The sequence below is a fragment of the Hoplias malabaricus genome, chromosome 3, assembly GCF_029633855.1.
Source record: "Hoplias malabaricus isolate fHopMal1 chromosome 3, fHopMal1.hap1, whole genome shotgun sequence".
Taxonomy (NCBI): Eukaryota; Metazoa; Chordata; class Actinopteri; order Characiformes; family Erythrinidae; genus Hoplias; species Hoplias malabaricus.
The window spans coordinates 47,912,698-47,937,654 of record NC_089802.1 but is presented as its reverse complement, the minus strand read 5'-3'; the positions used below and the strand labels follow the sequence as shown (position 1 = coordinate 47,937,654).

The following is a 24,957-nucleotide window of genomic DNA, read 5'->3' as shown; positions in this document are numbered from 1 at the left end:
ATGTAATCAGTCCAGCAGAAAAGAAGAGTACAAATGATATTCTTGGTGGTAATTTTCAAAGATTAGTTAGAATTCTATAGACACTTTGATAAAATGCTAAACACATTCTCCTGATTTATTAAATGTTATGCATTCAAAGTATGCACAAAAATAACACACAAATGGTTGATTTGCTGGCAAAATATTATGGACAATTGGTGGATTTTTAATGACCAAGCCAGCCAAAAACCACCAAACTGCCACAACCAACCATGTGGCACTCAATACCCACCTTGGCAAAGCCCATGTAAACCTCAGCTAGTTTTATGGGCAGCCCAAGCACTGCCCATGCTGAGTAATCGTGGTCTTGTTATTCCTTATATAAGTTGAGAAATATAATTTGAAAATAATAAATAAATAAATTAAATAGTAAATAAGCGTGGGTATTTTTTTCTAGGCATAGCCTCTATTATTTATGAAGACCTTTGTAAAGATAATGTATGTTATATATCTGCTACAGTGAGTGTAGGCTCGTTCCTATGATGCAGTTCAGGGTTGGTCCAGTTGAGCCAAGATGGCAGATTTTGAGGAGCAGCTGACTGATGAGGAGAGGGTAAGAGGCAAAAGATTAAAACTTTTAGCTTAATGACACGTGTTTTTGTTTCGTGGACAACTGGTTTAGTTTGATGTTTGTGACTTAAGGTCATTGTGGCTGTTGTGTTTAGGAATGTTTATCTCCGAGCAGCAGTAAAGAGCCTTGCTAAGCTGGCTAACTTAGCAGTCGTGTTTTAATATGAGATTAATATAGCGAGCAAATAAGATGAACTTATTTTTTAAACCAATGGTTTTAAACATTAGTAACGCTGAGGTGTTAAAGGGCTGTGTGCAAAGCTGAAGTAAGCTCATTTGTATTTGCCTTTTCCGTTCTACCTTAAAGGGTGCAGCAGTTAAGTTACATTCTAAGCGCCCCTTTTAAGGTGGAATGGAAATCAAGAAAGAAGTGTGTTGTGTTTCAGCGCTGATTTGAATGGTCTGTAAACTGCTATGTTTACTGTCTGTGATTTCGTAGGGCGTTTCCCGACGTTTTGGCTGATTGTAACGTATGTGCCTGTAATCGCCTAATATCCACTCAGTTTGAGTAAGGTCTGAATATTGAGAATGTTGTGAGTCCCCTGCATGTCTTTCAGTTATTGTGATGACCAAAAACTGTAACTTTAGTGCTTTAAAATTGAGGGTGAAAAGTAACTTTGGTTCATAATACACAGTAGAAATGCATTTTTAACAACTTTTGACATTATAAAAGGCTTTACATTCTTGCATCACTTTTAAACGTATGTCAACATAGTACTGTTCACCGAACTAAAACACGGAGACAGCCGACCAGTTCACTAGTGAGAGTAATCCTGTGCTATTTTGATAGACCCCATATCAAGCTAAGACTTTAAGCTAAGTTTTTTCCCCGTGTTTTTGATATTTGTTGAGGTGTATGTGAACAAACCATTAACTTCCTAAATTAATTCTCAAATTCCTCATTGTGAATTATTTTTTTTAATAATACAAAAATAACAATTTACCTGTCCCTGTTACATGGGTATCTGTTCTGCCCACATTCACTTGACCTGTTCACATTATAGTAATAAAGGTTACTAAAAGGGTTCTAAAGGTTTTTTTTTTTTGAGAAACATTCCCATTGGACTCCAACTCAGCTTTGGAACTAAGTTCTCTGGCTAATTTAGAAATCCTGTTTTCTTGTACACCCCTCTGACACAAGTTTATTAAATGATGCCAAAAATACAGATGAAACGGTGTCCAATTACATAAAATTAGTGTAATTAAATAAAAAAAAATAAAAACCCTGACTTTTTTGTACATAAACCCACACAAGTATCATAAGTGTTTCTCAAGCCCTGTGACTTGTTTGTATTCTCAGCTGGCTCTTCTTGACCCAGCCCTGCCTGGGCATGCTGGTGCAGGCACTTTGCTCTTCCAGCGGTTTCCCGTCCTCCCTCCGCCTACACTTAAATGCAAGCAAAAGGCTCTTCCGGGGTTTAACAACCCATGCTTTGCTGAAAAGCCTGCAACTACAGTCATGTGGTTAGAATCATCATGTAGAGACCAGTAGACAGAAGTCTACAGAGGTATTTCAGATATGCTTTGTTTTGGAGTACATATTACTCCACATTGTAATTACCCTTTAACGTAACATTAGTGAACATCACCTGATGGACAAGACTTTAACATGTAGTGTGTCTGATGTTTTTTAGGGTTGATGGAAAATCAGCTTAAGTTGAATTGTCAGTGTGAAAAATAAAAGTGATGTATACTCTGACATTCAGAGTGGTTTGGAGTCTTTTAAATAATGTGAAATAAGTTTGTGTTGACTCATGCTACTTAAAACCTAATAGATTTAACAAATCAAGGAAGTGCCCTAGTACTGTGCCAAACACCACTTACTTCCTTCCTCTTCTTGTAAGAAGGGAGCTAACCCGACTTATTAAACTGATGACTGAACAAATAAGAAACAGCCACCTTTATAAAATGGTCATGCATTTTGAAATATAAAGGTTTATTATGTAAAAAGTAAACCTCAGTCTCTTAAGCCAGGGATGCTACAATATCCCTCTACCAGCATTGAAAGAATGATTGTCATTTACATTTAAAACTGGTATTGTTTTTCTTTTTAAATTAAATTAGTTTAACAATAGGCAATCTTTATCTAAGGCACTTCACTAAAGAACATCTAAAAGAAGGCTATCCTGTTCATTACTCAGACGCTCTACTACTCCACAGCTGACAACAACACAACACGTTTTGTGAGTGTGTGATATCAGAATAGAGTTGTTAGATTTTATATTAATGAATCATTTCTTCTGTGCTGTGTCTAGTAAAAGCTGACTTTTATTTTAATTGAATTAAATATATTTTTAATTGAAAAATATAGCAGGTTGACTATATACTAAATCCAGACTTAAAAATTCCAAAGTTATTTAACCATCATAATAAATTACTCATGAATTTACCCAACAAATGAACCACAAGTATGCCAACTAAGCTAGTAAAATCCATGTAGTGCACCTGATGGGCTTTATTGGTTACTGTAGCCTTGTGAAATTAGAGTGCTTATTGATTTATGCTTATTCTTTCTATGACAAACAGATGAACAGTTGAATCTGAGTGCATCCACAGTGTTAGTACTGACTGGCACACTGTAGCAGAAATAAAGCTTAAAGGGGAAGGGCCAGTCACAGTGGCACCTAAAGCATCTAAGTGTTCTACTTCTTAACCCCATTCTATAAATGTCTTTGGTTAATAGCATCAACAGAAAAATGTTGCATCTTTGGCCTACTGTGCCTGAGTGAGCTGGACAAAAACCATATTGTGATTCTGTTGCTGGTGATTCAGGTTGTGTTTGCAACTGGATACTTAATGTGATCTTCATGAGAAACTCTGCAAAACACTAACTCTACCAAGAACAGAGCTCAAGGGTGAGGCCAACTGTTCCAGCCTCTATAATTCTACTCATTTACAAAGCGTTCAAACTTACTCAACCATTCTACAGAAAGAGCCATGGCCTACTGTTTAGAGCAGTGTGTTTAGGACTGAAAGGTCTTTGGTTCAATCCCCACAACCGGCAGGCCCTTGAGAAAAGCACTGAACCCACAACTGCTTCCTGGGTGCAGGCGACGCTCTGGATGTGTGTCCACAGCCCCTAGTGTGTGTGTGTGTTCACTGCCACAGATGGGTTAAATGCAGAAAACACATTTCGTTGTACAATAACATATATTTGCACATCGTCATTATTAAATACACACCCAAAAGAAACTACCTCCTTCAAACTAAAACCAACTGAAGAAGGATCCCTTTAAGCACATTGCTCTCATACTACCAGGTGAAATCCTAGAATAGAGTTTCATACCAGACACGGTAATCTAGACAATTTGGTAGCACCTTGTGAGGAACAGGAAAGTCCCTCAACAAATGACTGAACTCCTGACAACGCAGCAAAGCCTTTTTAGTGCTGAACTCTATAATGCTGCTAAACTAACACTACTCAATATAACAGCAGTTCTCAACCTTTGTTCTGGTGTGCATTGTATGCTGAAAGGAATACCTTGTGCTTCTTTCCTCTGATCTCTGGCAAGTTGTGTGACCATTTATTTTGTCTTGTAATGTATGAGATGTATGCTTAAACTGATCTTGGAATAGCTCAAAAAGCACAAAGAGAGTGGACTGCACCTGCAGTTCTCTGTGTCCACTGTGAACTGTGTTTTCTCTAATCCTGGTGCCAGAGGGGTAGGGAGTGTAACAGGCCCCTCAGCTTACACTGCTAAGAAAAGCCCTCACCCTTCTAAGGAGTGGCCCATAGTGCAGCACCCTGTGGTGCACGTCTCTGTGTCTTTCAGCCTGAGTTAAGCGGCTGGATCTCCATATTTACCCCACTTTGACCATGTTCAAATATAAATTGATGAAAAGTAGTTCTGATTAACATATAGAACAGAAACAATGTCACAAAATAAATTTAGCATTTCTTCCTTTGTTTTATATTATTTCTCACTCCCTCTCTCCATAATCCTCACAATATATGACTATGTTTTTGTATCCCTTTCTCTCTTCTTTTGTGATCAGGTCCGCATCTCTGCCAATTTTGTAATCCATGCTCCACCAGGAGAGTTCAATGAAGTATTCAATGGTGAGCTTTGAGTTACATGAATGCATACTGCTGTACTTTCATACAGAAAAACAATATGCTTTTGGATGACAAAAAATAAGTATGCAGATTTCAAAAAAAATATAGAGAATCAGTTGTGTCTTAGCCTATGAAAGACTTAATGATTCACCCAAATGTTTTCAGAGCAGTGAATTTTACTCAGAAAGTTGAGTAAAATAGGTCTCAATAGTGCAAATGAAATACCTTTGCATCCCTCTCCATGTTGTGGCCTTGGGCTTTTTGGGGTGGGCTTTAAATTGCTAATGTAAATTGTTAAATAATGTTTCCAAATAATAACACAAACTCTGGCTACTGTTTTTTGGTTCCAGATGTGCGGTTACTGCTCAATAATGACAATCTGCTCAGGGAAGGGGCAGCTCAGTGAGTATTTGCTTTGCTTTATTACAGATTTTATGCAGAAGTAGTCTACTCTCTGCTATGTTAACAGTGTTCTACTATTCCCTGTGCTCCACAGTAACCCTGAACAAATGTAGATATAACTCTACATTGTTTAGAAAGCTGTGGGTTCCTGCTCACTGTAAGAACATCATGGCCTTGTACAGACCAGATCTTACAGTGCAGGGCTGGCACTGGAGCCCCTTTAGAAATCCAGTCATTGTCAGATGAGTGGTATAGTTTGCAGGTCATCCTGATTAAGGCTCCCAAGTTGTTATTATAGGAAACTGACTTTTTTGCATAAAGACTACTAAAATTTAGAAAACCTGGAGTATGCACTCTGTGTTTTGACTCTGTCAAACTGGTCTAAAAAGAGCTGTGTCAGATAAATAAATATTTTGAAAAACTTTGGTGGATCACTTTGTTTTTCTCTGTAACAGTGCCTTTGCTCAGTACAACATGGATCAGTTTACCCCCATCAAAATTAAGGAAGATCAGGTAATTCACAGATGCATATTGCTTTATGGCACAGTTTTCTGGTATAGTTCCCTTGATAATGAATTACGAATACTGTGTTTAAAATAACTTTCAAATATACAGGTGTTGATCACAGAGCATGGAGACCTAGGAAACGGACGATTCTTTGATCCACGGAACAAGCTGTCATTTAAGTTTGATCACCTGAGGAAAGAGGCAAGTGACCCACAGCCTCACGAGGGCGAGGCCGCCTTGGAGTCCTGGAGGGAGGCATGTGACACTGCTCTAAAGGCCTATATCAAAGATCATTACCCCACTGGAGTGTGCACTGTGAGTGAACTCCAGCTTCCTCTCTGTTTGGGCTGTCAGAATTGTCTTATATTTTGTATATTTCTTTGCCCTGCAATTATTTCCTCAGATTTCAAAGCACTCAATGAACATTTCCCAAATGGATGTAATTATAATGTGGTTAACTTATTTCTATCCCTTTCCTCCGGCCGTTCTCATAATCTGTTCAGAACCACTGTGGGGTACGTCATCTCTATCTCATTTCCTGTAGGTTTATGGGAAGACCATAGACGGCCAGCAAACCATCATTGCCTGCATTGAAGGACATCAGTTTCAACCCAAAAACTTCTGGTATGTTAACAGGACCACCTCTGAAGCTTCATGACCAAGTCAGATCTGGGAAGTTTCTTACTTTTATGTAGAAAATTAAAGTAATGAAGTCATTCATTTTCAATGACAGCCAGCAGTGCAGTGATCAATGGCAGCACAGTGCAGGTGATCTGAATAATATTATACAGTACAACAGAATACAAAAAAAAGCTGATTTTTTGATTGAAAATTGATTTTCCCACCAACTGTGTAGGGTCTGTGTTTAATGTGCTATATCAATTTTATTCATAAACCCTCAATATTAATATATAAACCTATACAAATGAAAAATGAGTTCAACTGATTTCAAATTTTGAAATCCTATACAATGATTTTTTTTTTATTTTAAAGATATATTGATATAGCCTTGTTGATCAGTGCATAAAATATGCTTTATTAAGTCATACCTCTATTCTTGTGTGTTTGCAGGAATGGGCGCTGCAGGTCAGAGTGGAAGTTCAGTGTATCCCAGGCCACAGCTCAGGTTGTGGGTGTGCTAAAAGTCCAGGTGCATTATTATGAAGATGGCAATGTGCAGCTGGTCAGCCACAAGGACATTCAAGACTCTATTGTCATTTCTGTGAGTAACTTATGGATTTATATTGTGATGCTTTAGAGAAATGCTCATAAATTAGTAAGGATATGGTGAGATGGACTTATCATAACTCCAGAAGATTTTGCTCTTCTCGAAATATTCTTAATTTTGTTTCTTTCATATTATTTCATTTCATTACCCCCCAGTTATATATCCTGACAATATTGCCTGTTAGAGGTGATTATACGTTAAAAAAAAGTGAATCAGCAGTTGTAGTTTAGGACTGAGCCAGCAGTAGTTTCTAAGAACCAATGCTGATGTTTAGGCATTTCTGTGAAGGTGGTCAACATTTATTTAGATTTATAGAAATTATTTATAAACTGCCACAAAGTGAATGTTTGAACTTTGGTAGTTTAACTGAAGCTGGTCTTTCTCAGTATCTTTGGTTACTCTGGCACAAACAATTTACCAGTGTGGTAAGCTCTTCAACTCTAGGCTTGCACATGTTGTAGTATATCACATCATGTAATAGTAGCCAAGCTAAACAATTGTTTAATTGTTTTGGCATGTTTTTGTATTTGCTTCTTTCAATGTTTCAACAGAATGCAAAGCAGACTGCTGAGGAGTTTATCAGGGTTATCGAAAATGCAGAAAATGAATACCAGGTATAGCACTATTGCTGAATTAAAAAAAATATTAATATTAATTATAATCCGAATTGAACAATTTTATTGTTGATAAACCACAGCATGTTATTACAATAACATTGTAAAATTAAAATGTTTTTATTTGATAATTGAGACATTTACAGTAAAAGCTTATTCAACTTTAACACACAGTCTTAAAATGGCATTAGGTGTAAAACTGAACTTTAGTGCTTTTTCTTTTTCTTGCAGACCGCCATCAGTGAGAACTACCAGACCATGTCAGACACCACCTTTAAAGCCTTACGGCGGCAGCTTCCTGTCACTCGCACCAAGATCGATTGGAACAAAATCCTCAGCTACAAGATTGGCAAAGAGATGCAAAATGCTTAGAACTGACCCAGCATGCCAAACCTCTGCTCACATTACAAGCCAGAAAATGAACTGAGAGGGGCCCAGACCTGAGGTTGAGGCACTGGTGAAGCTAGAGCGCAGGCTCCTACGAAAAGTGTGCTAAGAAATATTATTTGTTTTTTGTTTTTTATTTTACAAAAGCCAAGGTTTAACCTCAGCTAAAGAGACTGCCTTCTATAATATTGGAAGGCTGTGAGCTTGTTCTACTAGATTTAGAAACAGTTCTTACTGTTGAACAAATACCTCCTGCAACACCAGTGCACAGGGTCAGAAATGTATCCCCCTGTTCTCTCGTTTTTGTCCCTCACCTCCCTGATTGAGACCCCTAAGACACACTGTGCTCACAGGGACTTTTCTGGACATATCTTAAATTTTGTTCTTGATTACACAAAAATGCCAATAATGATCACATTTGAACCATTCTTGGACGTAGCATTTGATTTTGATTTTTTTTAAACTAAAATAGCAATTATGTTCACTATTCTCTTGAACAGGTGGACCGTCTGACACAACTCTCTGAGCATAAAAGTGTTTGTGGTGATTACGGCTAAGGCCAATCTGTGATGTACCATAGGCCTACAAGCACTTTAAGCTAATTACCATCTACATGAATTGATGACTTGAATTTTATTTTTGTCATGAGTCAAAAGGTTGTGTCATGTAGGTGAGTGAAATACAGTGCCTAGTGCTCCAAAATATCTTAGCATGTAACCTGGGGCTCTTACATGTTACTGCTCTCAAGACAACATCTAAAATAATGCTCTGTATCATGCCAACATTTTTTCTTGTTTTTTCATATTATTATTTTAAGATATGAATAGTAATTTCTGCACATTAATAATCCTAATTTGTGCCAAATCTTTGAGCAGTTGTGTACTTTTTTGGGAAATATTGCTTACAGAAAAACAAATACAAACAAAAAAAACCTCAGAAAAGACATTTATGTTGTGTCTGTAGTCTGAATAACAGAAGGGTGTAGCACACCACAGCGTTTCTCAGTTTAGCCAGATAAATTCCTAAAACATTTTTTTTTTTTTTTTGAATTGAGACAAGGAACATTTTTTTAATAATCCTCCACTATGAGCTTATGTTGTTTGGCTAACCAAGAAACCCTGATTTGTGGAATACCCCCCATTATGCAAAGTTATAATACAGTATGTTCTATTTGAATTTGACCTGTTGTAACATAACACGGTGCAGAGAACCAACCATGAACCATGATCTAGATATTAGGAGTATACACCTAAAGCGTGATGCATATAGATCACCACTGTTGCAAAATTCATAACTAAGTACTCTGGAGATTTTTTTTAATGGGGTGTGCTCTGTTTAATATGTCAAATGCATGTAAACCTTGAAATGTTTTCTCTTCTAATGCACATTTGATTTTTTGGTTACCTTGTTCCGTCAGCACAATAGTGGGACTAATGATACAAAGTTTGTCAGGAGGTACCTTGTAAATGTCCTGTCATTTGATAGAGTTTATGCCAAAGTAAACAGCACTGTGTTGGTGTGGTCCACCGTTTCGGTTTACAGATGCAATGTTTTATGTCCTTGTTTTTCTATTTGGAAATGGTCAGACAACTTGCCCCCTGGTGTCTAAAACTGGTATACTGTATGCAGTCACACAAAGTTTACTCCTTCCCTGCCTCCTTCCCAAGCATTTATTACTATTTTTTACAAAGTGTATTAACAAATATGATCCCAGAAAAATAAAAGATTTGCACCAATATAATGCTTACAGACTTAATTTTATAATGTTTTTTTTTCTTAAGAGAATTCTGCTGATTTTTGCATGGGAGTGTTTTTTAAGTTTCCATCTTCATCTCCAGTCATCCATTTGAAGCCATCAACACTTATACAACTTTTCTTTACAGACTCCACTTTGTGTAATGTACTGAGCACAGCTAAAGCTGATATCAGTCATTTTCTTATTCATGTTAAAGGAACAGCCATCATAATGACACCTATGTGCCTGGATGAGTCAAAGATCCTTTACTAATGCTGCTTTCAAGTTGTGTCAATTTTATCAGGATAGCAGGTGTCTCACAAAACAAAAGCAAATATACAGTGAGGGTTAAAAGCTGAACTATGGTACATTGCTACTTCAATCTTTTTGAGTTATGACATTATTGCCATTCCCATTACGGCTGGAATTTCACCAATGGTAATGTGTTAAATTCTTCAGTAACAGTAAATGTAAAGCTATTTAAAGTATATGGTTAGTTATGAGGACGTGTAGCACCCCTGAAGATTATTTTTAACCAATGATAGCTACACCTTGTAAAATGTTCCAGGGCCTCCATTTTTTTAACTTCCCCCACAAACCAGATGAACAAGCCCAAGCCCAAGGTGAAAGCTGAACATTGGAGTAAATACCACAGGAAATAAGCACGAAAAGAGACTTTATTTTAATAAACATGGCTGCCCTTTTTTATGTGACCCACTCCGTGCAGCATGAAGTGGTTCCTACAGGGTCTACAAAGCAATTTGTAAGTTTCACTCGAGTAATAAATGTAATTAAATAAATAAAATACAATAAATAAATATTCCATTAATAATACTACAGTATCATTAGTAGAGTAATAAGTTACTTTAAATTTAGTTAATTATTGTTAATTTCTTGCTAATTTAAAGTTTTTTTTTTCATGTTTGTCCACTTTTTTTGCACCGAAGTGTAGTGTATGCTAACACATTTTTCTTCACACAATTAACAGCGCCCTCCTGATCTCTGAGGTCTGTGCGCCCCCCAGTGGAGATGTTTAGATACTGCAGCGCTCTCTCTCGGCTGCTCTGTTTATAACCATCCGGCGAAAAATGGCGGACGAAAACAACAGTAATTCCCAATCTCACGGATTCGCGGAGAAATTAAAGTCGTGGCTCTCCTGGTCGTGGACCTACGTTTGTGCGGTGTGGTTTGCGATGGTCCTGACTATGATTTACGTTCTAAGGAGTCCGTTAAAGCTACAGGAGTCCGTCACCGCTGGTAACTTTAATATATGTTCACATATATCTGCTCAATGGGGCTAACGTAGCGCAGTGGCTAACAAAGTTTTCTCCTATTTGTTTTCACGCATACACGGCTGTCTCCTCTGGGTTTACCTGCCTAGCTTTCTGTTGTTTTAATTTAATTGTACAGCACAGTTTTGTTTATATGCTGTTGTCAGGGTTAGTTATATTTCAGGGCTTAAAGTCTCCAGCTTTTTGAGCTGTCATCTGTCTATAGTTGTGTTTTGCACTAGCTTCTTATGAGCTGTGTGTTCAGTAACAGTTACAGTCAGCTCCGGGGTGTATTAATAACCTCTCTCGATTGAAGTAAGTTGACTATCAATATGTGTCCATGCGTATTAGCATTTTGTTCCAAGTAAAAACCAAAGATACACAGCCCCTTTGGTCTTAAGTGTCTGTAGACTGTCCGTGTGTTGTAAATCTATTTCTCCATTTCTGTGTTACCCTTTACAGCTTCCATGTTTCTAAACACTCTCACACCCAAGTTCTATGTTGCACTCACTGGAACCTCTTCTCTCATCTCTGGCCTTATATTGGTAAGCTGTGTCTTATAACTGAGTAACTCTAGGCAAAAGGGTATTAAATGCAATGATAAAAGCTGTCAGATTTTTATAGTCTTTTGGAAAGATATTTTGGAGAAAACTGTAAAATCTTGCTGTTAGCAACTAAAGTTCAGCTCTGTAACTGCACTGGAAAAAATCACATCACTGTTAGTGGAATTTAGTGAAGGCAGATATGGTCTGGACCATCTCTTTTTGTCCATTCGTCATGGAATTTTGAAACAGATGTGTTCACCTAAAACCATTTGACAAATGATACAATTATTGATGGGAACTTTGTTCTACATTTGAATAGATGAAAGGAAATTGTAAACTGTGAGATGGACATCTCTCTCTCTCTCAGATATTTGAATGGTGGTATTTCAGAAAGTATGGCACCTCCTTCATTGAGCAGGTTTCTGTCAGTCATTTGCGTCCTCTCCTCGGTGGTGTGGAGAACAACAGTTCTGCGGGTCTCTTCTCCTCAGCCAATGGAGAAGTGGAGCAAAGACCAAGTGTTTCAGGTGAGCAGTGGTATTATGTACTATGTAGTGTACATTATGCATGTCAAAAAATTGATTCTTCCTGGTCCATGTTCTTCATGTTCTTTTGTCTAATATACTGAATTAAATTCACACAGTCTTTAACTATTAACTGAAACGCTGATGAAGGCACTTTACTGGATACTGCATTTCTGTGTTATTGAAATTTTTGTCTCTTACTGTGCATTCCACAAAATGGCTAATGGGTTTGTTTTCAGAGTGTAAAGTATGGCGGAATCCTCTGAATCTTTTCCGAGGTGCAGAGTATAGCAGGTACTTCATCAGTGTCCTTGATTCCCTAATAGCCGACAGTCATATTTGATGTCCCGTTTTAGATATCCATACTGATCTCATCCTTTTGCTCTTTCTGGGCCTCTTTTCTCCAGATACACATGGGTGACGGGCAAAGAGCCTCTTACCTACTATGACATGAATCTCTCAGCACAAGACCACCAGACCTTTTTTACATGTGACACACAGCAACTCAAACCAGAGGACACTGGTCAGTTTGATAATCTTCAGCTCTTGGAAGCTGTGGGACAGAATAATTTTGTAATGTTATGTAGGGTATTGCTCTTAGTCCAGCATGATTGTTTTTGTTCCACAGTGATGCAGAAGGCATGGCGGGAGAGGAATCCACAAGCTCGAATCCGAGCTGCTTACCAGGCCATTGAGCTCAACCAAGAGTGAGTGGCTTCAACAGTTTAAATGTTTAAATAATCGTTTCTGTTTATAGATGAAGTTGTGCGTATATGTGCTACATGTCTAAATATGTGGAGATCTGGTGATATGATGTCACTTTAGACACCTCCAGCTGGCGCTTGGCATTAGCCGTGCTGATATTAGAGTCATTGTTTTGGTGATTGTTTCATGTGGCGTTAATACAGACACAAACCATTACAGAGTATAATCAGTGTTGACCTGAATGTAGCTAAATTTAATGAATTACAAGGCTGTTCTGGAAAGTTGTAGAGAGTAAATAAAGAAACATGGATATGTATGCACTCCAACTCCAAATATAATGTTACCATTCAGATAAACACCAAAAATAGACACACAAATAATCACGTTAGAGCGTGGAAATCCTTATTATTTTTATTCACTCTGTTCATAGAACAGAACAAGACAGATGAAAGCAGTCAGGGAAGCAATGAGTTGACACTGAAGAGCACCTGTAATGTTCAGGACCAAGTAAACCAGAGAAAGGGCTACAAGAAATAGATGAAAATGTTCCATTTTATTTAAGGATTGAAGATATTAAGTGTATTGAATGTATTGTAACATATTTATTCTTTAATTAACATTTCACTTGAATGATTCATTTCCATTTGTTCAACAAGAGAATTGGAAAAATCAGAGAGGAACACTCTGTTTGTTTACAAAATCATACACAGCCTACAGTGGGAATAATTATGAAAGAATGGTTTTGCTGTTGGCTGACATTAAAACTATATTTGTGTGTTTTCAGATGTGCTGCAGCATATGTGCTTCTTGCAGAAGAGGAAGCTACTACCATCCTAGAAGCTGAAAGACTATTTAAACAAGCACTTAAGTTTGGTAATCCCATGCCTCACCATTTCTCTCTCTCTCGCTCACCTGCTCTCTCGCTCGCTCTCTTGCTCACCTGCTCTCTCTCTCTTGCCTTCTCTCTCTCTCTCTTTTTCTCTCTCTCTCTCTCTCTCTCTCTCTCTCACCTGCTCGTTCTCTCTCTCTCTCTCTCTCTCTCTCTTTTCTCTCTCTCTCTCTCTCTCTCTCTCACCTGCTCGTTCTCTCTCTCTCTCTCTCTCTCTCTCTCTCTCTCTCTCTCTCTCTCTCACCTGCTCTCTCTTGCCTTCTCTCTCTCATACTCTCACTTGTGCACACACACACACACACACACACACACACGATAGTTTTACTTATGGTAATGTTATTTATTATTTTGATCACAGCAGGGAAAGACACAAATCTTCTGGTGTACATCAAACGCAGACTGGCCATGTGTGCCCGAAAACTAGGACGCATTAAAGAGGCTGTGAAAATGATGAGAGATGTAAGACTTTTTTTATGATCCCTACATACAGAACTTGAAATAAAGGAATTCTTTTGATTATCCATTGTTCTTTATCTGTATACGATAAACACTTTTATTTTGTATGGCACCGCTTTGTCATTTATTCTTCTGCTTGTTCTTTTTTCTCTAGTTAATGAAAGAATTTCCCTTACTTGGGATGCTAAATATTCATGAAAACCTTCTAGAAGCATTGCTAGAACTACAGGCATATGCTGATGTACAAGCAGTCTTAGCAAAATATGATGGTAAGTTGAAGGAACATAATACATAAAAATATCCTTGTACACTGTGTTCCAAAGAAGCAAGCTGTTAAGCAGACACAGGGAAATATGATGTCTAAACTGCATTAGCAGGTCATTTTCTTCTCTGTTTACAGATATCAGTTTGCCAAAATCTGCCACTATATGCTACACATCTGCGTTACTGAAAGCACGGGCAGTGTCAGACAAGTAAGTGTGTGGCATATCTATGGTACGAGTGATATGAGATGCAAATGAACAAAATGCTTCTAATCATTAACCTCTTCTGTTGTCTTTAGATATGCAGATAGTAACGGTTTGTGTGTTTGTTGTATCTACTGTATTTGCTCCAGATTTTCACCCGAGGCAGCCTCTAGGCGGGGTCTAAGCACTGCAGAAATGAATGCAGTGGAGGCTATACACAGAGCTGTGGAGTTCAACCCACATGTACCAAAGGTTAGAGACATTTCATCACTTCCAAAGGACTATGAAACTTCTCTGTGAACTACTGAATAGCTGCTTCATATAAATTAGTGATAATGTTCCAGTGCTGTTCTGTTGTGGATTGTTACATGGAAGTCTCAGCTGCTGAACACTAGACCTAAATTTAACTTAATGGGCAAAGTTACTAAAATACCCCACAAAACTGTTGATCTCTGTCATATCTAATGTAGCTTAGAGCTAGACATTCTTCTAATATAGCCGTCTAAGTATCCAGTCTAATACTTAAATTACTTGTGAATCATTAATAAAATTGTAATTCAATCATTAAGGTGTAATTTGGCGTTCTGTGGTAATACAGGGTCATTTTTATAAAGGGGAAAAGATTTTCCCTTTTAGTGAAACTGTTTGGAGCTGGAGTGTGTGATATGTGACACGTGCGTATCACAAATTAAAGTCTCCAGAGATCTCCAGCCTGAACTCTTTAAAGTGTTTAGCAAACTGATTAGTGGTCACTCTTAAGTTTGAAAACTTAGCAGCTCCTTTAAAAAAAGTAAATTGGTTATAAGCTGTGAAGGTACAGTAAAAAATGCTGAATTGTCCATTACAGATGTTTATTGCCATGTACACTCAAAACCACAAGGTGCTGCTGTTGCATTGTGATAATTAGTACAAACTCTTTGCAGTTTGAAGCTCTGACTATTGAGAGTAACTGATCACCTGGTCTTTTACCTTATAAAACACACAGGTTAAACAGCTGCTCTAACAGCAGTAAAACAGTATGAACACTGCTTAGAGTAGAAATCCATATGTTGTTGTTTTGTATTTTTGGTTTAAGTTAGTCTCTTGCATGACCATCAACCACCCTGAAGCCCTCATATTCCACTTCTCTCTGTACTTGGCTCTAACTTGCCCTTACCCTATACTCACGCACACCCACCCCTACATCTTAACAGCCCCAAACATACTGGATATGTCTACAAAGTGCACCTGCCTGGGGTGAATACCCCCACACACATTCATACACACACCTGGACTTTCATGTGCCAGGATGCCTCCATGTCTCTAAAGAAGAATGGAGATATATGTGGAGAATATAATTTTTGTTTGCCTTAAAGCTTTCTTGAAAGAACATGACCATGTCAAGTTCATCTACACTGTATGCATTTCACTTAAGATATGATGTAATGTTGTAAGATTGAACCTTCCAATGTGAAATAATTTGTTGTGGACACTGTGGGGCAGCATCGCTAAGATTAATCAGAATGTACATATCCTTTAATAATAAAGCAAATGTAAATGCACAAACAATTATACAACACACAGCAAGCCATTATCCAGTCGGCTTCGTCATGTTCTTGATGCCTGATGAGGTGCGGTTGTGATCATGTTTGTGTGTGCTTAATGCATTTCTGAATATCAGAAGATTAGAACAAGCAAATATTTGCGACAACCACTGGCAGAAAAGAGGATTTCAACTTTGAAATGCAGAAGAAACTGTCAATTTCTCACTTATAGGAGGGAAATCAATGTAAATATACATTGAATAATTTCAAGAATTTAGGGATCCTAAGTTATAAAAAAGTATATTCTGGGAAAAAAATCACTTTTTTCCCTATTTATGGTCACAGTGGTCAAATGACAGGTGATCTGTGCATCTAGTGAGATATCACAGCCGCCTGCTCCAGCGTTTCTCTACACCCTACTGAGTTCATAGTCACTACACTTGTAGTTACAACCTTGAAACATGTTTCAGGTTAAAGGAACATTATGTAGTATAGGCTGCTAACTTTAGCCTTATTAGTGAACATTTTAGCATTGGACATCACTTCTGGCAGTAAGTGTTTTTCTGTCAGTTGCTGTATGGTTGAAATGGCTAACGTACCACAAAAATTACACGTTATGCTTGTAATAATTATTTGATTGCACACATTCCCAGGGGATAACATTGAGGGAGTGTGTGCGTGCATTTATTACTAGAAGCCCTAAGTGTATTTAGAAGCCTGGCTAGCTGTATGTGACCGATATGAAAATGACCCTCAGAAATCTTGAGAGAGAGAGAGAGAGGTGTTGATTAATATCACAACAGTACTGTAAACATGAATTACACACAGCAACAGGTAGAGAGAGACCAAAAGGCCAGTTCTTACATAGTATCCCTTTAAGCAAAGCTTCAAGCAAAAAAGTAAGGGTGAATACAACTTTTGCACTTATAGCTGAAATAAAATTTGAGAAGTTATTTGTTGTTCTAAGCAGTGATTTGTACTGTTTAATAATAAAACTGAAATAATTTTAAAATATCTTTACAGAGCTAATTAGTCACTAGGATCAAAAGCAGCATTAAAATCACATATCGGCAAATAATAGTAAAGCTGTACCTCACAGCACCTCTGCATTGCTTTTACACTCAAAAGCAGAATTTGAAAAAAAAAAAAAAAAAAAACAGTTTATTTCAGAAGAATTATGTATTTATTTTATTTAATTATTGATTTGATGTTTTGCTTTAATCCCAGAGCATAGAGTTTTGAAGTAGATCTACCTGTATTATCACTGCAGAAAAACTGGCTTTTAAAACATGTCATTTAAGCACACACATACTCTTTGACAATGATTTATTTTAGAGCAGATATAGGCCAATAATGATTCCAATATCATCTTGCATCCCTATTTACCACTGTGACATTACATTGAACAATGTTCTTTTGAGTACGTCTGTGGCTTATGGAGTGTGAGCTTGCTGGTTTGGCCAAGTAAGAGGGTTACGAGCAGCATGAAATTCAGACAGAGGCTTAGCTGAGGAACACTAGCTTAGGAGAAACCCCTACATAAAAGGCATCAACACTGACATTCTATCCTCACTTCAAAAGACCAAGTGTGTGTGTGTATGTGCCAGGGGATGCCACCAAGGACAGCTGCCAGTCTAATGCCAGAGGTAAATACCCAGCTAGCTAGGGCAGATGGGCACAGTGGAGCCAAAAAAAGGGACATTTAAGAATTTGATGGGGCTTTATGATGGTGTGTGGGTTATTCCCAGCAGAGAGAAAGAGCTCCTTGCTCAGTGGAGTCCCAGATCATTGTTCTGCGGGTACAGACAGGGAAGTTTGGAAAGGTTACCCTGCCACTAAATCCATGTAATCCCACTGTCCTGTCTCCTCACACCATACACCACAGGGGGCTACAGCTAGGGGCTTTGCTCAGATATGTGCTCACACACACACACAGCTTTGCTGAGACAGACAGAGCCATGCCGGACAATGCTGTACAGTGCTTAGAGTGGTGGTTCTCAAACAGGTCCAGAGGGACCTCCGCTGTCCAGTTATTGCTTCAATCTAACTTGCAACACATATGGACAGAATATAAAATGTGGCCTTTCCCTGAGAACCAGTCTGAGAACCATGCTATTAGGGTCATTAATCATATTAATAATTGTTTCTCAATGAAAATATGAGGCATTGCCATTCCTTTCTTAAAAATATAGAGTTCTACAGTTTCATTTAATTGTGGAAAATATATGAATAATTCCTACAAATCATTGGAAAATTGATAATAAGAATCACGACATTACAAAACTGATTTATTTAAATTATTTAATATTACTACTTTTTTTACAAATTAGAAAAGTAATTTTGACTTTTGTACTGTTTGTTTGTGTGTGTGTTCATGCAGTATCTTTTAGAGATGAAGAGTTTGATCCTGCCTCCAGAACACATTCTGAAGAGAGGGGACAGTGAAGCAGTGGCATATGCATTCTTCCACCTGCAGCACTGGAAACGAGCAGAGGGAGCCCTCAACTTACTGCATTGCACCTGGGAAGGCAGTGTGTACACAAACTCGCACAGGAGTATCAGTCACGGAAATACATATGACATGCATGCACCATAGAAATTTTATGCTTTTTAATTTGCAGTTATATAAAATAAAAGGAATATTTTGGATGAACTATGTAAAGCCATTTCCACCAGATAGAGAAATAAAAAAAGAGCTTACATAGCAGGAAGCTAACTCGCAGTATATTGAGCCACTGACTTGAATTCCCAATATTTTTAGATATTTATAATTAAATACTTATTTTAAATTAAAATAATTGTGAGCAATCAATCAACCAGCGTACTAACCATAAAAATCAAGCTGTCTTAAATCTCAGAAAATAAAACGAGGGCCTCTTATATTTGCCTTGTCTTTTCTATTTCTCAGCATTCCGCATCATCCCCTACCCCCTTGAGAAAGGACATCTGTTCTACCCATATCCAGGCTGCACAGAAACAGCAGACAGAGAGCTATTACCCTGTGAGATGGCTTCTTAACATTTAGACTATTCAAGTTCACATGCAAGATGTGAAATATTGACTTTTTCTTTGCCTTAGCTTTCCATGAAGTGTCCGTCTACCCGAAGAAAGAGCTGCCGTTCTTCATCCTCTTCACAGCAGGCTTGTGCTCCTTCACTGCCATGCTAGCAATGCTCACACACCAATTCCCCGACCTTATGGGTGTCTTCGTCAAAGCCGTAAGTCCCACCTGAACTGAAATGGTAGAGTTGTTCTCCGTTTCTCTTTGTCTTACACGTTTCCTTTAATATTTAAAAAATGTTTTGAAGAAAAATGGATGTTAATGTGTAAACACAGTTTAAAGGATGTGCTTGAATGAATATTGTGGAAGATTGACATTTTAAATCTAAATTGAATTGAATTCATAAAAAGAAACAATGTTCTCTGCAGTAGCTCAGTAACATACGCTGTCTGAAATCATGCGGGCACAGTCGTATGAATTCACTGCCTTCAAGACGAACAGTTTCCATCTTTTTATCTGTGAGCCTGTTTCAGATTTTGTAAATACACCCATGTGCTGGAGTCTCTTTAGAGGCTTTTGTTTTGGGAAAGACTCCACATTTACTGCCGAAACCAGAGTCTGCTTAGTGTAAGGCTCAGCAAGCAACAAATGAATGAGGTAGGCAAAGAGTACGAGAGGTGAGGAAAAGCAGAACTCTCTGGCCAGACCTTTTAAATGTCCTCCAGATTAGGAATGGCCACACTGGCCAACCTTTAGGCCTGAAAGTGCCGGCGCTGCGCATGCCGTGACTGAGCCCTGGCCTTTTCTTGTTTGTTTCCTTCATTTGTTGATGATCACTGACTTGTTACATATGTTGTCTTGCTCTGTATGCACTTGTAGCTACTTGTTTTTTTGGAAGGACTGCCCAAAGAGGTTTTTTTTTCATTAACACAGATTGTTCAGATCAGGCTTTCTCCATTGCCCTTGTTGACATGAACATGGTTTGACTTCCACTCTAACAACAGACAGGCACACGAAACACATTTCCCCGTCTGTCTCAAAAAATGTCACTGTTCACGTAGAGTAATGCCTTTATGTTCTAGTAATAAACTAAGCAATATGAGGACACCAAGCCTCGGCGGCCTTTATCTTTTTATCATCCTCGTTTGTCAACTTACAACACGTATTTACATTAGCTCTATCTGTTTCCTGGATCTGCATTAAAATGGATGATACCTCTTCAACTCTATCACAGACTATCGCCATTTTCCCTCCCTTGCTGCTGCCGCCACCACGTTTCAAACTTCCTTTCCCATATTCCGTCATAAACATCTGCTGAACCATGAAACATATCGCTTCATAAACACATTAAGCACTTGTTTATGGTGGCCTGAACTGTGGGCCTGCAAACGCTTTTCAGATGCGTGTTTCCACGCCAGCTTGCAGTCATGGAGCTGGGTGTTGGCCTGGGCTCGGAGAAGAGTTTCCCTAATGTTTGTGTCTGGCCTGCACCCCTCTTGAGCTATGGCTCAAAGTGTAATGTTCAGTGGCGTAAACTGTATCATATTTGTGAAATATTTGATACATTTAGAACATTACCTTGATAAATTGTAACTTTTTATACGTCACTTGCACAGAATAATAGTGTCCTAGTTAGCTTCACTCTCCTCGGCTTACAAGAAAATGGTATTTTTTTGAGGATATTCTTATTATTTTAGTGACCATTATAATGCAGTAACTCATGTTTTAAATCAAACTAAATAAACTAAGAGCTTTTTCGGCTATTTATGTGTATGTGGCAGAAAAGATTGTCTTTCTTTTTCAGTTTGATCATATCTCCTTAAATATATTTATTTTTTCCCACAGTTCTTCAGCACCCTATTTGCACCGCTGGGCTTTTTTGCAGACAAGATGGAGAATTTTATGCCTTCTTGCCTTTGGTATCAACTGACGAGGATCTAACTCCTTAGCTCTTCAAAAACACAGTCATCCTGATGCACATCTACTGTACGTGTAGCATTAAATGTGCTAAGATGCTCATTTGAGAACTGTACTGGCAGTAATAAAAATGTTCCGAACATTTGAGCATTGCCTCTGTCCTTCTCCGGAGTGTCCTATTATGTCTTACTGCATAGACTGTAGCTGTACATGCATATTTCATTCATATAACCTTACCATTGGTAAATTTGCCACAGTGGTATAGAGCTGCGGCATTATGCCATAGCAATAGCTGGCAGAACTTGCTGCCCTTGTATATGCTGAGGCTTCACAGAAGCAATAAATCAGGGGAGTGTTTTTAGCAGGTCTCACGAACAACTGCTGTATGCAGTCCAGTGACCAACACTACGCTTTACTGATTCAAGACAGTAAGATCTCTACTTATATTTAATTCTGGTATAGACAGCATATAAAAAAAAAACCAATGGAAATGAAAATCTTGCCTCTACAGCTGAGTGATATGTAGCGTTCTTGTTAATCATAATTAAAGATAATCAAGGATAGTTCACTAAGGCTATGTATGGGACCAGGCTTGTACTGTGCTATATGTTTTAACTTGATAGAGCTTCTTTGATGTGCTGAGATATGTATGAAAAAATGCACATATCATCAAAGGTCTTTGTACCACCTGCTTTTTTTGGCAGTCCTCCATAAGCGAGTGCATTACAGAGTGGGTTAAAGAGCATGGCTATCTTCTGTAAGCTTCTAGACAAATAGAAAACAAACGGGAGAAGGTATAAGAGAAGACACAAGGATGCGTGGAAAAGTGAGTGAAGGGATCATAGTAATTGCTGGATGTGCGTGCTGGATCTCACTCGGAGTAATATTTATTCAACGGTATATTTACAAACAAACGCTCTTTCAAGGGGCCAATGTCCTGGGACGTCAACCACAACAGGCACCATGACTAGTTCCTGTAAGGCAGGAAGATGTGTGTTGTTAGACACCATTACAAGTTTGTTTACTGCTGTCATGATAGGGGATTGGAAAATGGAACCTCTCTAAAATCTAAAGCTAACCTGAAGTCAAAGTAAACCACTTCAAGTTCTAAAGACTTTGCTTATCCACATTTGTCCAGAGGTGTGCTCAAAATGGCATATGTTTTCAATTTAAAACAAACTTTATGTCCGGCACAAACACTTGGCAAGAAGTCTGAGAATAAGGAGAGGCACACACATAAACTTGGTTTGATAGTTGAGGTTAATCTGTGTCTGTTACATTGCTGCCAAGAACACTAGGTGTCCAAGGTGCATTACAAACATGTTGATATTAAGTGAGTTTTATAATAATATTTGAAAATGGAATTGGAATAGTTTGAAATGTTTGTTGAAACCATCCAAAAACTGGAGCCGTTTTCCTTTATTCCGCTCCACTTTGTTGACTGACTGAAGGTCAGTTATGAAATGGTGAGAACCACTTAAGAAAACCAACAGGCCATGTCCTGGCAAGTCACGTATGAATTCAACATTGGTTTCCAGTCACTTAAATGGGCTACATGTCTGGTGCTAAGCAAGTTTTAGGGCAACGACATAAAAAAAATATCTGAGAGTATGTTTTGAATAATTCTGAGATTAAAGTCTGTATAATTCCGTTATTGAAGTCAGAAAAATTCCAAGAATATACATTGCTGCATGTATAATGAGACAGACAACCCTTTGCAGTGTAATTGAGGAATGCACTGTATTGTTGAAGTCATACACTATCATATAGATTTCTGGAATAAATACTCATTAGGACCAGATTGATATTAGTGTTTAAACGCTGAATCCGTTGAGCAAGAACCCAGTTATTCAGAAGTGGGCATGTAGTTTCATAGGATACAATTAGAATGATCATGAAAATGAAAGATCCAGAGGGAGTGGAACTCCAGTGAGCCCATGAGGCTCCATCGCATTATGGCTTATGGACTCATACAATAAACTAAAGCCATATGCATCACAGTAAGTGGCTACATTGACGGGTTTAGTTGTCATGGCATGTGGACGGAAGTGTGTAATAAATAATTCTATTCACTTCTATTCATGCTTCTTTCACAACTCATTTTATGGTGCACAGACTATGAGTCTGTTTGTCTAAATATTATAATAAATAATAATCTAAACAACAAATTATTCTGACATTTTTCTTCAAAATTTAATTTCAGAATTATTCAAGATTTATTCTCAGAATTCTGACTTTATTCTCAGAATATATAAACATTATATATAACATTATATATATATATATAAACAGTACTGTGAAAAAGATTTAGACACCAAAGGTTAGGAGATTTTCAAATCTAATTATTTGAGCAGTAAGTGTTTATTTGCTAAAAACAAACAAACACAACAAATAAAACCATATAACATTATTCCATTACTCTACATTAATGGAATATAACATTATCTACATTAATCTCTCCTTGTGGCAGTCCGCATTATTTGAGGTTATCATTCAATACCTAATTTTACCGGTTAATAGACAATGATTTTAAATAATGTGTGCTGTTGATTTCACAAATTCAAGCAATCAAGGAGAATCTGAACAAAATATTGTTCTTCAAACTCACTCTCACCTACTACTTCATAGAAAAAAATATTATATTTCTTATTTGTTTCATATTATTATTATTATTATTATTTTGTATGTGCTGTGATTATATATAAATTTATACAAGCACCACGCTTACTTAGTTGGTGCCTAAGACTTCTGCACAGTACTTTATGTATATATATATATTTCATTGCCATGGCTATGGCCCCTTAAGTGTATGTGTACAAGATCGAACATAACATAACTCTTTTTTTTAAAGAAAAGTGGTCAAACTATGCATAATCCTTTGCAATGTGCTGATGGAAGAATCAGAATTTGAAACATTCAAGATTAGTCTGTCAAAAATACAGGTTGGTGTTTACTGTGTGGGGAATCTTTTTCTTACACACAGTTCTACTTCCCAAACCATGTGAAGAACATCTGAACATCACATTCATTCATTCATTATCTGTAACCGCTTATCCAATTTAGGTTCGCGGTGGGTCCAGAGCCTACCTGGAATCATTGGGCGCAAGGCGGGAATACACCCTGTAGGGGTCGCCAGTCCTTCACAGGGCAACACAGACACACACATACACACACACTCGGACACTTTTGAGTCACCAATCCACCTACCAACGTGTGTTTTTGGACTGTGGGAGGAAACCGGAGCATGCGGAGGAAACCCACACGGACACTGGGAGAACACACCAACTCCACACAGACAGTCACCCGGAGCGGGAATCGAACCCACAACCTCCAGGTCCCTGGAACTGTGTGACTGTGACACTACCTGCTGCGCCACCGTGCCGCCCCTGAACATCACAGTACATGTGAAAATTATTTACTGACCAAGTTTGTCCTTCTTGACAACAGTTTATCCGCTTTCAGACAGACACTGACAGCAAGATAATACCACCACCAAAGCATGTATTATTACTGAATGATTACAAGAAATTGACAGCAAATTGCCCGCTCCAGGGAGTGTTCCCGCCTTGCACCCAGTGATTCCGTGTAGGCTCCAGACCCACCATAACCATGAATTGGATAAGTGGTTAGAGATAATGAATGAATGAATGACAGCATGTTTAGTGGTTTGTGGAATCCCTGGATTTTAACTCTGTTGATGTGGAAAGGATAGTTCACAGTAAGACTGTAAAATTATCCTATTTGCAGGAACTTCAGAGCAATGATTCCTTCATGGTATAGCATTCATTCTCAGCCTACTACAAACTCCATTTCTTAAAAACGTGGACTTTGTGCAAAAAGGGACCTGGACCTGGAGGTTGTGGGTTCGTTTCCTGCTCCGGGTGACTGTCTGTGAGGAGTTTGGTGTGTTCTCCCTGTGTCTGCGTGGGTTTCCTCCGGGTGCTTGGGTTCCTCCCACAGTCCAAAAAACACACGTTGGTAGGTGGATTGGCGACTCCAAAGTGTCCGTAGGTGTGAGTGAATGTGTGTGTGTCTGTGTTGCCCTGTGAAGGACAGGCGCCCCCTCCAGGGTGTATTCCCGCCTTGCGCCCAATGATTCCAAGTAGGCTCTGGACCCACT

At 38.2% G+C, this 24,957-nt stretch overlaps 2 protein-coding genes across 2 annotated transcripts; both read left to right on the top strand.

The window, feature by feature from the left end:
* The first annotated feature begins 521 nt into the window (after window positions 1-521).
* Window positions 522-9,532, top strand: capza1a (capping actin protein of muscle Z-line subunit alpha 1a). Its single transcript, XM_066665576.1, has 9 exons — window positions 522-592; window positions 4,606-4,669; window positions 5,017-5,068; window positions 5,524-5,581; window positions 5,684-5,890; window positions 6,120-6,199; window positions 6,647-6,797; window positions 7,355-7,417; window positions 7,649-9,532. The coding sequence occupies exons 1-9, from the start codon at window positions 554-556 to the stop codon at window positions 7,787-7,789; spliced, it is 855 nt and encodes a 284-aa protein (XP_066521673.1). The 5' UTR covers window positions 522-553; the 3' UTR covers window positions 7,790-9,532.
* Window positions 9,533-10,598: 1,066 nt separating this feature from the next.
* st7l (suppression of tumorigenicity 7 like) lies at window positions 10,599-20,972 on the top strand. The gene is made up of 15 exons (XM_066663548.1): window positions 10,599-10,796; window positions 11,273-11,355; window positions 11,723-11,882; window positions 12,119-12,173; window positions 12,287-12,402; window positions 12,508-12,586; window positions 13,369-13,457; window positions 13,832-13,932; window positions 14,084-14,198; window positions 14,330-14,402; window positions 14,546-14,648; window positions 18,300-18,450; window positions 18,828-18,920; window positions 18,998-19,137; window positions 20,766-20,972. Exons 1-15 carry the CDS (start codon window positions 10,628-10,630, stop codon window positions 20,859-20,861), a joined length of 1,623 nt encoding a protein of 540 aa, XP_066519645.1. The 5' UTR covers window positions 10,599-10,627; the 3' UTR covers window positions 20,862-20,972.
* The last annotated feature ends 3,985 nt before the right edge of the window (window positions 20,973-24,957 follow it).

Coding starts and splice junctions, on each gene's coding strand:
- st7l (XM_066663548.1), top strand. CDS start 10,628: ATGGCGGACGAAAACAACAGTAATTCCCAATCTCACGGATTCGCGGAG. Junction 10,797..11,272: donor ACAGGAGTCCGTCACCGCTG/GTAACTTTAATA, acceptor TACCCTTTACAG/CTTCCATGTTTCTAAACACT. Junction 12,587..13,368: donor GCCATTGAGCTCAACCAAGA/GTGAGTGGCTTC, acceptor GTGTGTTTTCAG/ATGTGCTGCAGCATATGTGC.
- capza1a (XM_066665576.1), top strand. CDS start 554: ATGGCAGATTTTGAGGAGCAGCTGACTGATGAGGAGAGG. Junction 4,670..5,016: donor GTTCAATGAAGTATTCAATG/GTGAGCTTTGAG, acceptor TTTTGGTTCCAG/ATGTGCGGTTACTGCTCAAT. Junction 7,418..7,648: donor ATGCAGAAAATGAATACCAG/GTATAGCACTAT, acceptor TTTTTCTTGCAG/ACCGCCATCAGTGAGAACTA.